The 18,399-nt window shown below is 33.8% G+C and overlaps 1 protein-coding gene across 7 annotated transcripts in view; it reads left to right on the top strand.

The window, feature by feature from the left end:
* NBEA (neurobeachin) overlaps positions 1-18,399 on the top strand; it is a 449,426-nt gene that overhangs the window by 80,032 nt on the left and 350,995 nt on the right. For all 7 annotated transcript variants that reach the window (XM_072361559.1, XM_072361556.1, XM_072361557.1 and 4 more), the window contains exons 5-8: positions 1,128-1,249; positions 6,860-6,986; positions 11,708-11,827; positions 14,673-14,819. In XM_072361559.1, the coding sequence (XP_072217660.1) occupies positions 1,128-1,249; positions 6,860-6,986; positions 11,708-11,827; positions 14,673-14,819 (516 nt within the window). The remainder of the gene's footprint in view (positions 1-1,127; positions 1,250-6,859; positions 6,987-11,707; positions 11,828-14,672; positions 14,820-18,399) is intronic.

The raw sequence follows: 18,399 nt of genomic DNA, 5'->3' as shown, positions 1-18,399 counted from the left end.
GATTACGTCAGGGAAATAAACAGGTTGAAAATTACTTTTTCACCCAGGGTATTTTTTGCTAAAATACTTCTTTGATCTCGTTCGATATTTGACTGCACAAACAGATGTTCCACCAGAGTGCAGAGTGCACTGTGTGAGGAATTAGTAGTTGATCTATAAAAGAGAGCATTTAATTTGCTACTACTAAGTTAAAACCATTGTTAATCTCTCCCAAGTATAAATGCATCAGGAGGAGAGCTGTTACAAAATATGAATGTCCACTATGACAAACACTGCTGTGACATTTCTGGGTTTCAGAGGCAAATCATGTGAAATGTCTGTCTTAAATTTAATTATCTCTTAGATCTTCAAAAAAAAAGTTTTCCAGAAAAATTTCAAATATTTATTACTGTCTAAAAAGGTGCAGTACTTTGCATCAATTATTGGAAGTCATATTTAAAATTTAAATGTGTAGTAGGCATTCCCCTTTCCTTGACCATGATTTTGCTTCATATACGTACTACTCATCATTGACCGTGCACCTGTGAATAATGAAATACAAATTTCAAATTCTTGAGTAGTGCACATTGTATTACACTGTGAAGATCTAGAGAGGATTCATTCTCTGAAGTGAACTGTGGACAACTATTTCTAAAATCACTTATTAGAGCTAGGATAGAACCAAGTTTACAATGACAGAATTAAGATTTTCAGTTGTGATGCACATTCGTGATATCAGCATAGTACCAATACAGAGTAACAACATAATGTTTACCTGGTGATAAATATGTTTGAAGTTGAGTACATTCTCCACCTGTAACCAAGGCTGTAGTGTGTGAAGATCAAAATGTCAATTGTACCAATACTGAACTACTTGTGAGAACTCCCTTACTATTGCAACTTAAGGGCTCTTCCCAGTGTTACATTTATGTCCTCTCTTAGTAAAATATATGTAGTTAAAAATTGGAGTATTTTAAAATAAATGGAAATCAACGCAGTTTTTCAGAAGCACTATTTAAGTTTTTAAATATTTTTCTTTAATATCTGAATGCCAGAGTAGATCTGCAGATTTAAAATACAGAGATTATAGTTAGCAATGCTTAACAAAAAATGTATTTTTGACTAATTCCCTTTTTTTTTTTTTTTAGGCAATTGCATTGCCTCCTATTGCTAAGTGGCCTTATCAAAATGGGTTTACCCTTAACACCTGGTTTCGTATGGACCCACTAAACAATATCAATGTGGATAAGGATAAACCCTATCTCTACTGGTAAGTAACTTACAACCATGTATTTATAGTTTCTTTTGGTTTCCTAATAACCATCCAGTATGCTTTTTAATTTTTTTTTTTAAGGTTTCTTACACACATTTTTTTATTACTTAAATATCTTCGTTTTTAATGGCTGTTTACTATATGTAAATTCTTATGCTGTCATAGGTGCTTTTTGCTTTGAAATTGATAAACATACGGATGCTAGACATTATGCAACAGGGGTAATTCATAAATGCTGTTTCTTACTTCAGAATTTATAAATGTATTATTTCTTACATCTTTAAATCGACATTGTTGTAGTATTTTCTTTTTTGTGTTTAAGATTCTCTGCTGATATCATTACTGTAGTACAAATTCACTATACTCAAAGCACAATGTTGACACAGTGGCTGGGCGTAACAGAAAATAGGACTGTGCAAATAAAGACAAACAAACAACCCCCTCTCCAGAATAAGCACCATGCCAAGGATGGGGTATCCACAGCCTTCTTGGGCAACCTGTTCCAGTGTGTCGCCACCCTCTGTGTGAAAAACTTCTTCCTAATATCTAATCTAAACCTCTCCCGTCTCAGTTTAAAACCACTCCCCTTGTCCTATCACTATCCACCCATGTAAACAGTTGTTCCTCTTCCTGTTTATATGCTCCTTTCAAATACTGGAAGACCACAATGAGGTCTCCCTAGAGTCTACTCTTTTCCAAGCTAAACAAGCCCAGTTCTCTCAGCCTTTCTTTATAATAGAGGTGCTGCAGCCCCCTGAACATCTTAATGGCCCTTCTCTGGACTCTTTCCAAGAGCCCTGCATCTTTCTTGTACTTGGGGCCCAGGCCTGGATTCAGATGGGACCTCACAAGAGCTGAGTAGGGAAAGACAATTACCTCCCCCTCCCTCCTTTCCACTCCTCTTCTAATGCAGCCCAGTTTGCAAGCACAGATCTCTGGGATACTCTGATATATATATGATGTCCATTTGGACTCATGTGTCACTTGTAGCCTAGCCTCTCAGTTTTTGGACTAACTCTGCCTACTTACATAGCTTATTCTGCATCACTGTCACTGGGGATGGTAGAGTGTTGAAAAGTCTTGAGTCATTAAAAAGTTTAAAAGTCAGGATAAAGTAACATCCAGAACTTTCCCCTCATCCACCAATCCAGTCATTTAATTGTAGCAGACTTTCTTTTTGATCAAAGATTATTTCCTATTTGTAAATCCTTACTGACTACTCTCAGTTCCTTAGCTATGATCCTAGTGGTAACTGAGTGCAGAAAGGCATGACCAGAGATCTTCAGGTGGGAGAGACTTAAATCAACTTGGCTGGTTAGTGTGGACCCTTGTGCATAGAAATGGAGAAGGGAAGTGAAGAAGTGCTTTCACATTTTCCAGATGTGAGGGAAAATGACTAGTTTTGTAAGTCAGTTAAAAAAAATAAATAAATGAATAACTGAAGCTATTTCCAGGGATGGTATTGGGTAACTGCTAAGTGATAGTTTTAATAATTGTATATTGGAACAGTTATTATAGCTTTCTTACCAATTACAAAATGAATGGTAAGAATCTTGGAAGAAAATTATTTGAAATATATATATGAGTGATACGTAGAAGAAATAGGCGGTTATGGAGCAGTCAGTTTCAAATGGTAGGATGGACAGAATTCAGTAGCACAAATTTTAATATAATAAAATGAGGGTCATGTACCTCACAGTGAATAATGGGTTCTATGCTTACAGAATTAGCAGTTATGTAGTAGAAAGTTGTGATTACAGTACGATGTTGAGAGTTATTGAAGGTGACCAACTGACCATAAACTGAATGAGAGAACTAAGGAAATATTTTCAAGGAACAGAGAAGAGAGTAAAGGTGATTTGATTGTTACCTGGAATCTTGGGAAAAGGATTGCAATCTGCAATTGCAAGTTGATGCTTCTTTTAAGAGAAGACCATGTTAAAATTGGGTAGAGTTCAGAAAACACTGGAGTGAACAATTCTCTGGAAAACACATTTTAAAAGGAAGCTTTTTGAAAAGGTGAAACCCAAGCTAGATTGTTATATTTGTACAGCTTTGTCCTTTAATCCAGGTTCTCCTACAACCACTTAATGGAAGAATATCTAAAGCCTCTGAAAAATCTTTGCAAAATTTTATTTTTACAGAGGTTGGCACAAGAAGCAGAGTACCAAGGAAAGCTCCCATGACTACATTCCCTCTCTGCTAATAATAATAAAGATAATGCAATATAGATGCAAAAGCATATAATGGAACTACAAAATTAGTAGCAAAAAAAAAAAAAAAAAAAAAAAAAGTCATTTCTTACCTTCAGGAAAGAATGGATTAGGATACTGAAATTGAGAAGATATTATCTCAAATGCTCCTATCTGAAATTCCTTACAAAATCCTAAGCTAGAAAACAGGAATCATTAAGCCGTTTAACCAGTGTGATGTATAATGTTTACCTGCTGTTGAAGTGAAGTAACATTCAGTAGATGCTTTGAGAAAATAACTGAAATGAAACTGATAACTAAAATGTTGTTAGGAGCTGTCTGGAGTAAAATCATATACCAGCTGCTCTGGGAAGTACTTTAAGGCTCCTAAAGCTGCATGGGTATTGACAGTACTTTCTTGTCTTCTATATTCATTTCATTTTAGTATGCAGCAAGTTCTGCATATGCAGTTAACTGATAAGACAATTTCTGTGTAGCATCCCAGAGAACAGTCCTAGCCTACTATACCTTTAACAAGGAAGACAATGTGAAAATTAACATAATCTGCATAATATAACATTGAAATAAACAGAAGACTTATTTGTTTTCTCAGTTTCTCAATTATGGTGATAGACTGCTAATTAACATGGTCCCAAAGAGAAATCTTGATGCACAGTGGCAAGACTTCACGTTTAGTGAATTTTATTCTGTGAGATCTGGCCTGCTCAGAAATGGGATATTTATTACTTCTTTATTTCAGTGCTTTCTTGTCTTCAAATACTGAACTCCAGGAAGTTACACATCTAAGGACGTTTCAGTCCTTAGAGATAGATGGAGATAATGTATGTTGCTAAGAAACAAATTTGGCATTGAGACATGCAGCTATCCATTTAAAAGTTCTTTGAATGCCATTAAGCCCAAAGGAGGTAAATCAAAGTCTCAAAGTAGCCCACCACACATTCAGTGTAGTCAAGATTCTATTTTTACATGTTTAACCTTTGTGTTATTTTATAGACTTAGCTAGATGATACTATAGATTATCTGTGTATGGGTAATGTTCTCTCCCTGGAGGTAGTTGCCTCCAGGGTCTTTGTGAAAGCTAAGTCCTTGAAGCATATCCATGCTGAAAATAGTCCTCAACAGACAAAGGAGAGTTGCCCTGTTATAAATTCACCGTTGAGGTCTGTTGTCATGGACAGCATGTATGTTTTTCTGTTCATTCTGATCATTAGATTGGGTTTTAAGCTTATTTATTATATATTATAATAAATAATATTTAAAATTATAATAATTATAATATTATAATATATATATAATACATATAATATTATAAAATTATAATATATATTATAACAAATAATAAAATTATTATTATCATTATTTATATGTTTGAAAGTGTCCTCTTTTAGTGAGGAAGATTGTGTGGAAGTCTGTACAAAGGGCTGTGGCAGAGGAGAATGTTTCTTCCATTGTGGCACCTCAAGGAGCACAGTAGTTGTGTACCACATATACATATAAAGACAGATATAAAAATGAGAAAAACATCCTGAATTTGGGAAAGTAAAACTTTTTTAACAACTTGACAGTCTTCTAAAAGGAAAGAGCAAACTAAAACATGGCGTGTGAACAGAGATATGAGGCATAGTGTGCTGCAAGTCCAAAGATAAATCAAGGCTGGAAGTAAGGACCTTTGTGCAAGGGTACACTGATGTGGAGGAGAGTTGTCTGTTATTCCTGTTCTGTTTAGCATAATCACTCTGTTTTTCCCATTTAGTAGCTGTATTCTAATTAATTATAGCAGAAGTGGCTTTCTGGAATTTGAGAATTGGAATGACATTTTTTTGACCTCCCTTTAAACAAGTTCTTTCATAAGAGAAGAGTATCTAAGATTTGGCCACCTGGTGTGTCTAGTCACATCAACTATATTGAGAGGCAGTTTTTTTACCAGAAGATTGTGCTTTATCAGCTATGTTCTTGACAGTGAAGAATGAGGAAAGTCTTTTTTTTTCCTCCATTAATGAACACATTTAACCATATGTTTCTGGAGATGAAATTAAATCTGTAATTATGCAATTTTTTGACATATTGAAACAGGATGTTATTAGCATAGTGGGATAGATTAAAGATGTTAAATTTCAGTAGGTATTAAGTAAGATGAAATCTGAACTGTTTGCATGTACTTTTCACCTCGTAATGGTTCTATGAAAAACCTAATAGAAGTGTTTAGAAAAAATATTCCAACAGTAAAACCATTTAAAAAGTCATTATTTTAATAACATGAAATTATTTTAAAAGCAGCCTACATCACTGAAGGAGAGAAGGTATTAATTATCAGGCTATATATGTATACTCAAATTTGTAAAGTCTTTTAAATACTTTTGAAACTTCCTTTTGAATTTTATGGATGAGCTTCACCATATACAACCAATGTATTTCGACCATGGGTTATTTTTCATAACCTGATGTTGAAAAAGATTTTAGATTAAAATTTTTGTCAATTGTGTAAGTCATATCACGCATCTCTATTGTACTTAGAAAGGAAAAAGTGGCATGGCTTACGTAGCTGTGAATGTACATTTTAAAAATGTTCTAATTTGATTCATTATTTTCCACTAACTTTCTTTGCAAAATATATCTTAAGAAGTCCAGAATTTCTCTTTATGCTGCTTTTGATTTCAAATCTAAAAACAAGTATTCGCTTTGTGTATTTTCTGTCTTTATGATATTTACCACAGAAAGCTGGAAGCTCTCATTAAATTTACCTCAAAATCAATCAATCAATCAATCAATCGCTAGATGTTACATTGATTTAAATAATCCATTTGGAAATTAATCCACAACTTGGATACCTGTAACTCTGTAACATAGTATCCTAACTAACTCATCAGTCCTGAAAATAAATTGCTGCACACAGTAATTAACTGGAATCCAAGCTTGTATGTTTTACCTGTTACATTTTTCTCCTAGTCCCACAAGACTGCAATGCATTTTTCAAAATCTGAGCATAGGATTTGGTTCTGTGATGCCTTCAGAACTTAAATTAGAGGTAATATTTTAAATGGTGATGAATTAGGAAACTGGGGCAAAACCCCACAAGTACTAGATTTGGAGATTTGCTATCTCGTGTTTCTGGAAACAGGAGAAAATCTATATACTGTGTTTGTTTTTTAGAATGTAGCCCAGAATCAATTTGTGATGAAGATTAGTTGCAAACCTCATCTCATCATTCACCATTCCCTCTCCTTCCACCCACCTTAAGAAAAAGAGGGGTACAGAGGAAATTAGGAACCTAAATTCACTGTTCCAGATGTCAGTTTCTGTTCTTTCTCATGGCAGTTTAGAGTGGTATTTGAACCTTGTTTTATTACATGAGTTTTCCCTTTTTTCTAATTTCATCAATGATTTTTTCTTTCAGTTTCCGCACTAGCAAAGGTGTTGGGTATTCTGCTCATTTTGTTGGCAATTGCTTAATAGTTACATCATTGAAATCAAAAGGCAAAGGTTTCCAGCACTGTGTGAAGTATGACTTTCAGCCACGCAAGGTAAGTAAAGTGGTAGTCATAATTAAAAATAACATTGATAATGCTACAAAATGCTTCTGGGAAGAAGTACTAAAAACCTTTAAGTGATATGGTACTGTTAATAATATGCAATTTCTTATTTATAAGTACTTTCTCTGACTGTCATGCAGAATTTTATGTCAGTTAGGGGCCAGAATCAGTTCAAGAAAAAAAAGTAATATATTATGAAGTAACACTTTTATGAAGTGAATTTGTTTTAAAAAGACTGCTTAACTAGCTGCAGATACTGAAGAATTTTAACTACTTGTGAAGTGATTGAATGTCATCTTTCAAAGGTCTTTATGTTACAAAAGTAATTCAAATTCTGCACGTTCTGTATTTGGTGACTTTGGTAACAATGCCTGGAACAATTCTGCTGGCAGAGTTTTTGGAAGAAACAAGGATCTGAATTTTATTAGTGATATTCAGGGATGTATCATTTTTCATACTGAATCTTGATTATTTATCCAGATCTTATTAGTGCTTCTGATGTGTGTCTAGTAGTCATGGGAGAACAATGATTCTGCTTGCTTCAAGATTTCAGGATGTTGGTTTAAGCATTGGTTTTCCCTCACAGCAATCATTATGTGTTTGGCATTGGTAATAGCCTTGTATGTATTTTGTTGTGAAGCTCATTTCGTTTTTATGGTCTCTGAATTTATATATTGAATTTCAGTACTTGTTCAGTCTTGAGAAACCAGTGTTTTAGGGAAGGTTGCCACTGCTCGCTTATCAACTTTATGTTCTACTGCTTTTCTTGGTATACGTTTTTGATTTGAAATCACCAATTCTAATGCTATCGTGATTTGAATTTGTGTTTGTTTTTTTTGTTTTTTTTTTTTTTGTTTGTTTGTTTTTTAATATGGTAATATTTGTTCCTAGCATATCATTCAAGGATGTATACAGCCTTATAAACACCTATCTTCTAAGTGTATCGATTCATTTGTGCAAATTTATTTTAAAGCCAGAAAAGTGTAGCCCAGGATACAGTTGGTTTTCTGGGCTGTGAGAGCACATTTCTGGCTCATATCCAGCTTCCCATCAACCAGTACTGCCAGATATTTTTCAGCAGGGCTGCGCTCAATCCTTTCATCCCTCAGATTGCATTGGTAGGGGGAGTTGCCTCAGCCCAAGACAAGACTTTCAGATTTGTTGAACCTCAGGAGGTTCACCAAGGCCCACTACTCAAGCCTGTCTATGTGTTGCTGAATGGCACCCCGCAGCTTGGTGTCATCAGCAAACTTACCAAGGGTGCGCTTGACCCCACTGTCAGTGTACACACTGAAGGAAAGTTCTGTATGTTTTGTAGAGCTTGCCTTGGAGATCAGAGGTAGATAGTTCTCTGAAGTAGAAACTATGTGAAAGATTCAAAAAAATCACATGACAGGAAGGAGATTGACTAAATGAAGCTGAATGTGCTAAGAGAAGTTCTTAACATGCAAATAAAAAGCTATTTAAAGAAAAAAAAAAAAAAGGTATCATTTTGCTGAAGACTGTCATGCACAACAGGCAATGATGCTATGAAACAATAGCATTGCTCTTTTTAGTTCCTTATGGGGTTTGTGGATAGTGTTAAAATAAAAGATTAATGACCTACTAGTTTCCAAACAAGTGGGCCAGCTATTAAATTGAAACTACACAAAACAGAGCAAACCGCACAACGTCTTGCAAATTGGTATACTGTCTGAAATGCTCTTAAAACACTGTAAGCGAAAAGTCACAGAAAATAAATGAGTAAAACTGTGTACTTCTTGTTGTGAACTTATTTTCTGTTAGAAAAGTATCAGAGATACAAGTAAATAGCTACAAAAGGTACAAGAGCCTTAGTCATGCAGTTTGCACTTAGTTTCTGATCATCATAGTGACCAGCTAAGCTTCAGGGATTTCAGTGGTTAATATTTTACAGAATTTATGGGAGATGTTTCTATCTGTAATAGAATCTTCACACAAAAAAAGAAAAAAAAAAATCAAAAACAGAACTTGTGGCTTTCGTGGTGTTTTTTGTTTGTTTGTTTGTTTTTTGTTTGTTTTCTCTTTTCTCCTCCTGGGAAAGGAGACTTTTGGCCAAGAACCATTAATTTGTTCATTATTTTTTGAAAAAAGAAAATGCTAGACTGGGTACATATGACTTCAGAAACCAAAGCTGTAGTGCTTCATCCTTAATCTACTATTAAATAATGAATCTATTAACTTGGACTAGTGAGAAGTAAGTGTACCATTGTACAATCAGTAGGGCTTTTTCACCCTTCTGCCAATTATTAAAGGGATGAAAAATTTGACATACATTTTTAAGGACCTGGAAAAATGTGTGGAAAAATTTATATCCTTACATTTGTGTGTGTCATATGTGTGTAAAAGAATACAGCTCAATGCATTGCACCTAGGGAGGAATAATTGTATGTACGGACTGGGAGATGACCTGCTGGAGAGGAGCTCTGCAGAGAGGGTCCTGGGTGTCCTGGTGGATGACAGGTTGGCCATGTATGCCCTCATGGCCAAAAAGGCCAATGGCATTCTGGGGTGCATTAAAAAGAGCGTGGCCAGCAGGTCAAGGGTGGTGATCCTTTAGTTTCTTGACACATATTGAAAGATACGTAATTGCAAACAGAAGAAAATTTAAATGATTGAAAACATCAGTTGATTTACTGATACAGGTCACACTTCAGCATGCATGAAATTCTTTCTTTTCTTTGATGTCCATGGAAGAATAAACTTTGATATGGTTTCTTACCAAGGCAGAAAAGAAGATGAAAGGAACACATTTTCTGTTCAATTTTGGATTTTTTTTTTTTTTTTTCATAGAATCACGGAATCACAAGGTTGGAAACAGCCTATAAGATCATCTAGTCCGACTGTCCTCTCTTTACCATACCTACAGAAAACTACTAAACTATATCTCCTAGCTCCCTATCCAGACGCTTATTGAACACTGCCAGGGATGGCGACTCCACCTCCTCCCTAGGCAGGCTATTCCAGTGCCTGACCACTCTCTGAGAAAAAAAGTTCTTTCTTATGTCCAGTCTAAACCTGGACAGATTTTTGTCTGTTGTAACAACCACCTAGATTATTTGAAGTAGCTTTTAGGAGGTAGTTCTCCCTGAAGTTTAGCCATCTGAACTAGTCAGCTGAGTGAGAGAAAGGCACCTGCAGCAAATCATTTTGCAAGTGTAGTTACAACATTCAGAATGAGATTTAATGTCTACAAGATCCCAACTTGCTCTACTCCTTAAGTAATGTGTAGATGACATCTAAGTGACCCTTGGTGTTCATAGGTTCTTCCAGTTGAATCTTTCAGTAAGTAATTGGTTAATGAGTTTGTCTTTTGTTTACAAGATTCTCCGAACAATAAAACACCTTAGAAGTCAGTGAAATAATTCAGTTTCTGTATTAAGGAGTTCTGTTACATTTGTTGATTTATGTGTCTGTCTGAAAAACAATTTTACTGTCATTCTTTTAGAAGAATGTAGAGCACACTCCTAGAAATGCAGTTAGATTTTTGATAATTTTTAATACAGTAGTGTATAAAAGTCACAGAAAATGACACAACATAAAACTAGTGGATGTTAAGAGTAGTTGGCCTTTTGCCCAAGTATTAAATTACTTTAAAGTATTTGAAATGCTGCTTTCCAAGAGTGGCAAATTGTCAGTAAAGCTCATCTAGACATGAGTTGTTTACTGCATTGTTAGTTCCACTTTATTTTAGCTTTGAAAATGTATTATTACTTTTGTTGGAATTTATCTACTGGATAGAATTCCTTGAAGGGGACACAGCTTGGTTTCATGAAGATGTGTTTACTAAATATGTATTGTAGACTGGTAATCATCAAACAAGATTATTAAGATAAAATGGAAACGTTACAGAATCCATGATTCCTGTTTTCTTCCGATTTGTATATGATTTAAAATATTGTTATCATTAAGTATGGGTTGATTTGCAAATCTCATGGATTCAATTCCCATTCCTAAAATTAGATTATTCTGAAAGTTGGATTTTAGAGGAAACTTAGGGTTTTCTTCTGAAGATTTTCAATTCTCAATTAAAATCTGTCATAGACATAAAGATTCTACTTGAACAGATCATTTGAAAGATCACCATAGTTGTATATGGAAACATTTTGCTGTGATGTTTTCTCTGTTTAATTATATAACAGTAAATATGTAATGTTTGTCCAAAAACTGATGGTATGGTAAAGAATAGAAAAAAAATCATATGAAGGAATTGCAATAAGATCCTAAACTGGGCTATAAAAGTTGCTGTGGTAGATATTTTCCTTTATTCAACAATTTCTGATAGCTGTGATTAAAAGATAGGTATATGTTACATTTTTTTAGGCTAAGTACACATAGAACTGGATTCCTGATGAGACTTCAGTTGCTTTTTTTTTTTTTTTTTTTTTTTTTTTTTTGTATTGTTTTCAAGTTGTATTACACTTTCAAGAATGGGATTGTATTTTATGTGTGCATTATTGGCCTTAATCCCACAAAAGAATGCAGGTAGGTACATCATTGTATTTAGTCACAATTATTCTGCGTGGTGTTGAAGTTCTGCTCACTTGACTCCTACATAATTTCAGAAGTTTGCAAAGATGTGTCTGGTCATTTAACTTCATGAGATTGGTCAATTATTTTCCGGTTACAGTCATTTAGTTAATGTTATGGCACTAAAGCTGCCACTACATACTGTTCTTTCCATTTCTTTTCAGTGGTATATGATAAGCATCGTGCACATCTACAATCGCTGGAGAAACAGTGAAATAAGGTGTTACGTGAATGGTCAGCTGGTATCCTATGGTGACATGGCGTGGCACGTTAATACGAATGATGTAAGATTTTGTTTTTTCTTTTCTTGCAGCATTCAGCAAATCAAACTGTTCAATTTGTTTTAAAATAAATGCAAAAAGTGCTGTGTTTTCTCTAGATCTTTGATTTTTTTCTGTTTTTAAGTTTATGCTTTAGCCTATCTTCCTTAGTTATGTATTTCATAAATTTAATATTGTTGCTTTTCATTAGATAGTCATGCATTTTTTTTAACTGTACTTTTCATGACTGTTTCAAGGAAATTTGTAGAGATTTTGTTGGAGAGGCTAATATGGAGAATAATTTTAATATATGATATAGAGTAGACTGATAACAACTGTTTAATATTTCGTTTTTTTTTTCCCATGAGAAATTATTCTGGAGCTACAGATTTAAGAGAGATAGATTAAGGAAAACACTTAAGAAAAACTGATTAATTCAGCTAAATGGGTATGCATGCTGCCAAGCACTCATTTTTGTATCACATTAAGTTCTCTGGTTTATCCAAGAGGTGATATTTGGTAATGCTTAAAAGATTTCTATGTTATTTTTGTTGTTTGAATTTTGTTGTTATTTGTTGTTTGAATATTAGTTCTTAAGTATTTTGCATACATTGCAGCCTGGACTCAGGTAAGGGTCCTGTTGTTTAATGCATTGTATAAGCATTGTGAAAGATCATTTCTTTTATGGAGAGTTTACCGTTTTGAATCAACAAGATACATAAAGATGAACAGGAAAAAGAAAAAAGAAAAAGAAAAAAGAAAAAAAAAAGAAAAGATAGAACACAGAAGTGTGAAGAAGTGTCAGGAGATTTATGGCAGTAAGCTTTATCCCAGTAGCAAGCATATTTCTCCTTTTTCGTTGCTTGACTTGGAATAGTTCACAGGCAGTTGACTGGTACTAAAAATGCTGTGCTAAATTTAAAGGAATTACTATTTAATTAATGTTGTTAGCAAGTACAAATTAAGTGCTACAAAATAACCATTTTGTATTTCATACTTTATTCATTTGTATGGACAGTAAGGGATATTACCAATTAAAAGACATGGAGAAACATACGGTTGCATAGCATTAGTCAACTCTGCACAGAGATGCAGTTACTCATTTTGTATCTGCTTCTGCCACAGGCAGAAACCACTGTGTGTATTCCTAAATGTGAAATGGACTGATTTCAAGTCATCCTAACAGTACATTATAACAGGAAATGCATCAGACTTTATATTTAAAAAAAACCAAAAACCAAAAAACTTATTTTAATTAAATCTATTTATGATTCAAAAAAACAAACAAAAAAAAAAACAAAAAACAAACAAACAAACAAACAAAAAAAAAACAAAAAAAAAAAACACAACCAAAAACAACGTTAGTCCATTTTTTTATCTTCTACATTGGAAGAGATGAGGGTTCACACCTAATGATGCAGGAGAAAGGTACTCATTCTGGCCCAAAGATTTGAATGAAGGAGGCAGACAAAACAATTATCTTTTGTGCATTGCCTCCAAGTTAAACCTGAGGTAGATTTTCAAAGATGTATGATTCATCAGCTCACTGTGCATTGCTATTTCTTATTTATCATGTGAATCTGAGCTGTTCTATGTGCGTTTGTAGGAAGCATGGTAGTACGTAGGGAAATTAACTGTTTGTCCTGTGCTAAATTGTAGATGTAAAGTTGGATTTGATAGGAAGGGTTTAAATATTGTGTATTAATTAAAGTAGATGGGCTCTGCTTGTCACTTCTGATCATCATTCTTTATGTTCTTGGTCGAATTTCTACTTGCAAGTAAAGGCAAGGCATTGAGGGTTTTTTTCAGAGCATGGGTTCTCCTTGGTAATGTAAACATGGATGTTGGGTGGGAATGTGGTGATTCAAAAGTCAGCTGAGGTGTTGGGCGATCTGTACTGAGTTACTAGCCTGTAAATTATATGTAAATTAAATGTAAAATGCTGTCTGTTGTGCAGTTGATGATAACAAGAAAAAGAACAAGGCAGAAATATAGATATATTTACTTAATTAAAAATTACAAATGGGGTGTCATCACTAACTGAGACAAATTCCTCAAAAAAATTAAAGTTAAAATGGCTATTTGCTCAGGACAAGTTGAGACTTCCTGACAACAAAGGCACAAGTATCAGTAATCCCTTTAAGTCTAAGCACAACTTTCATGGACTAACTGAATTTTTTTAAGACTTTTCACCATTTGCCAGTCATCAGTGTGGTTTCAGCCTATCATCAATACTGTGCATCTTGGATGTGAACTTGTTACAAGTTGGGTTTTTTATTATATTTGTCAATAATAAAATAATAATAATAAAAAAATAAAAATAAAAATAAAAATTATCAAAAGAAATTACAAGTTCCAAAGAGAAAAAAAACAGATACTGGCCAGAAGGGAATATAAATCAGAGGTGAAATCCTGGGTACCTCTTACTTTACCTCATTGAAAAGCTGAAGTCAGAAGAATTTAATGTCAAACCAAATAAGTGTAGGATAAGGTCATAGAACAAGACTGTGCACCTGGGCAAACTAGAAGAATCATATTTATTTTTTTCTCCTACAAACATTTAGCACAATAGCAAAATAATACTGTATTCTGCTATTCTAATTTTCTCTGTTGTGTGTCAAATGGTTGATAAATATAAAGAAAACCGAGCAAGTAGATATAGAAGCATTGTACTAATGACCCATAAAACAATTAAGGGTTAGGTAGTTGAAATGAAAATGTTCACTACAGTTATTTAGGTACTGAAGTGCTAAGTGACTAATTTATTTTCCTCATTACAATCTTCTTTTATTTTTGTCTGTACATGAGTATTATTTCATTGTATAGTTTGTATAATTAAAGCTCATTAACATTGCCTCTTCCAATACAGAGTTATGACAAATGTTTTCTTGGCTCTTCGGAGACTGCTGATGCTAACAGAGTATTCTGTGGCCAACTTGGAGCTGTATATGTATTCACAGAAGCCCTCAACCCAGCACAGATTTTTGCAATACATCAGTTAGGACCTGGTTATAAGGTAACAATGGATCTTAAAAAAATACTGTTTTGCAAAACTAGAAACAAAAAATAATTGGTAGAAATTACTGATATATACAGTAGGAAGCTATGTGTGAATGTAGATATTCCTCTTAGAATCGTGTAGAGCTTTGTGATTTGCTTTCATCAAAATATAAATATTTCACTGAGCTTCCTAACTACTCTTAATTTCTATCAGATTTTCGAATGATGCAAGTAATTTCTTTAAAGAATGATGAAACATGATTGTATGTGAATCTTATTAATTTGGGACATAATCAAATTGGCGCAATGTTATGTTTTGTGCATTGAATTCCAGGTGAACAACTTTACTCCTATTTTATGTTTAAAACCTGAATTATAGCAGATTAGTATTCCACAAAACATAAGAAGCCAGTTCTGTTCAAATGCACATTTCTTCTGGAGTGAGCCTTTCATTCATGTTTTGCTAGCGAAATTTAGGAGACAGTTTGGATGGAATCCTGGTGTGTGCGTCAACTTCAAACTCTAGTATTAAAAAAAGTCTTAGTTATTACTTGAAATGACTGTGTATACTGTTATTTCATCAAGAAAAATAAAGCAGATGTTATCCAGAAGTATGTGGGAATTGTTTCTCCATTGAGGAAGTCTTCAAAATGAATGATCAAGTCTAACACCATCTAAAGACTATTAGATATGTGCCGCCAATTATTCACTAATTTTATTTTTGCTCATTTGTTTTATTTGTGGTACCATTTGAACTATATTCAAAGCATATAGCATATGCCTTGAAAATAAAAAGTGTTGCAAAAGTAGCAAACAAAAATCAACACTTAGATTCCAGCGATAGTGATTTATGATCTTGCAGATGTTATTTGACAACAGCTAGCAAATGGCAATGACAGCTGAAAACATCTTTCTTGGTTCGTATATAGTGTGGAAAGCCAAATGTATGTTAAGGCTACTTGAAGAAGAGGCATTCTGTTGCATGCAGTTTGTAGTTTTAACCTGCTGTGAAACCACATTGTTCGCTCAGTCAAGAGAAGCGTCACCTGTGCAAGCAAGCAATGCTTGATTCCAAAGTTAATGCTCTATTTTGTTTGAAGAAAGATTTCTTATATAAGTAACCTTATTCTTCTTAATAATAAATGTAGTCAATGTTTGTGAATAAATTCAAATCCTGAATTTGCAGGAGCATACTACAGTGATACAACACAGGAATAATGGTTTCATTTGGTAGAAGAAGTGAAAAATATTACACAACATTCTTGAGCACTGAGGGGTTCCAGAAGGCAGGCATGTTTTCATACTAAATATCATTTTCAGTACTTATTGCACTATCCTCACTACACTGTTGACAAATTATCTACCTTGATTCACAGGCTTCCCTTAATCAGAATTTCTTCACTTCAGCTTCTTACTGATTTTTTTTTTTTTTTTCTTAAATGTCAATTAAATGTAATTAAGTGTAATTTAATTCTTCAGGGATGTTTTGTTTTCATATAACATGTTATTCAGTTTAGACTGTGTTCTCAGTGCAGCTAATGCCTCTTTGCTGTGTACTGTGCCTTTCCTCTTTGTCTAAACAACTAGGAGCTTTACTAATCAACCTTTACTAAACTTAGCTTTTACTAATCATGGTTAAACATTCATTAATGCTTTGCTTTCCATTTGCAGAAGCCTCAGAGTTTAGTCAAAAATGTGTAGCTATGAAGATATTCAGTGTGTACAATGAGGTTTTATACATTTTATTGATAAATTTCACTTGCAGTCAGATACTGTCAGAAAGTGTTTTTCATTGCTCCTTTACAGCCACATCTGTAATGATCGCTTCTCACTTCTGAATCACCAACAGAGCCTTATAAATATTTTAGCTTTAGGTTCAGTTACACTGAGCGTTGGACACTGCAGATGAGTTAAACTGTTATCTTCTGCTATTGTTTCCTCTATAATTTATTATGTTTTTATTGGAAATTTGATGTGGAACACATGAAATGCATATAGTAAAATGAAAAAATTATGCTGGTAAATGAAATTCCTAAATTTTTATTGAGATAATTCTACATCTAAAAAATAAAAAAATAAAAAAAAACAGTGCTCAATTGATTGAAGAAATTTCTTTTGTAGCGTAAAGATATACAAGAATGATAATTAAGAATGTTTATTTTTATACTGTTAAATTCAACTATAATGACTCTAATATAAACATGTGCCTTATGCTATACTTCTGTTAACATAGACAGTTTCAGCTGCTCAGAAATGTCATTTCCATCTTGACAATTTTAATTAGTGATTGTAGATTTAAAAATTCCAGAAACATGTATGCAGTCAGATTGAATTAGTAGACTCAAAGGCTGTTTATAGTCTAGCAGTAAATTCTGATACCACTTGTAGTCTGAAACCACGAGTCTACTGCTTAGAATACTGAATACTTCCCATAGTAACTACTGTGTAAAAATGATAAATAATCAAATTTATAGCAGGGGAAGAGAGGAAAATACACCAAGATTAGAGCTATGTTATTTGCCTCCTTCTGGTTAAAACTTCTCACATTCATTCACAAGATATCTTGGCTTTTTAGATTATGTTGATTAGAAACCCAGTAGATTTCAATAGTATTGTTCCCAGGTTTCATCTATATAATAGCATGCTTACGTGAGTCTTGCAGTTACTAAGCCGGACTTTCACCCAGCAAATAGTTTTCGCTTGCTCAAGGTTGACAGGAGGATGTGAATGCATCACCTGTGCTATTTCAGCATTGTTCCCAGGCAGCAAAGAAGAGTGTGATGCATATCTCAGTGGAATTTTGTGGGGTTTATAATCTCAGAATAGAGGGACAAGGAAAATGATGTGGGAGGAAGAACTGCACCTGATAGCAGAATTTGATGCTATCAAAAGGGAATTCCACCAATTTTTCTAATAGCCCTGAGAAGTGTGTAACACTCCACTTAGCCCTCCCACATACACATTTCAAAATGAGGTATCAGATTACTGTGTGTGATGTTGCTTCTGAGTTTACTTTTCATCAGTGCTGCAATATCAATCACTTTGTCATCTGTGAAAGCTGGAGTAAAAGCTGCATTAATACATGCACATATAAACACACACCAACTAACCTTTAAAATTCAAATTCACTTCACCTTCTTATGTAGTACAAGGTCATATTTTATTTTTGATGATATATATACATATATATATATCCATATATGAGATTGATAAGGAAGGTACAAAGGAATATATATGTATTTATATATATATTCGCCATTCAGCATGTTAAAACAAAGGGGTTGTTGTTGTTGTTTTGTTTGTTTGTTTTGTTTTGTTTTGATTTATGCTCTTATGGTGATTCTTGCCAGATCTCAAAGTTTCGCTTCTTCAGTGACAGGTAATTAACCATTTGCAATTAAACCTTATACACTTGCCAGCCTCTGCTATCCTTCTGTGGATGCACTTTTGCTAGTCCCCAGTACAGTATGCATATAATTAACTTATTTTCCTTTTATGTTTTTATGTAAGTTAAACCTAGTGATAACGGAGCATTTTGTCAGAATTAATAACCCCTCTTTCCATTGTATTATAATAATATTCTCGTGAGTAGAACA

The sequence above is a fragment of the Excalfactoria chinensis genome, chromosome 1 (genome assembly GCF_039878825.1).
Source record: "Excalfactoria chinensis isolate bCotChi1 chromosome 1, bCotChi1.hap2, whole genome shotgun sequence".
Classification (NCBI taxonomy): domain Eukaryota; kingdom Metazoa; phylum Chordata; class Aves; order Galliformes; family Phasianidae; genus Excalfactoria; species Excalfactoria chinensis.
This window is presented reverse-complemented; position numbering and strand designations above follow the sequence as displayed.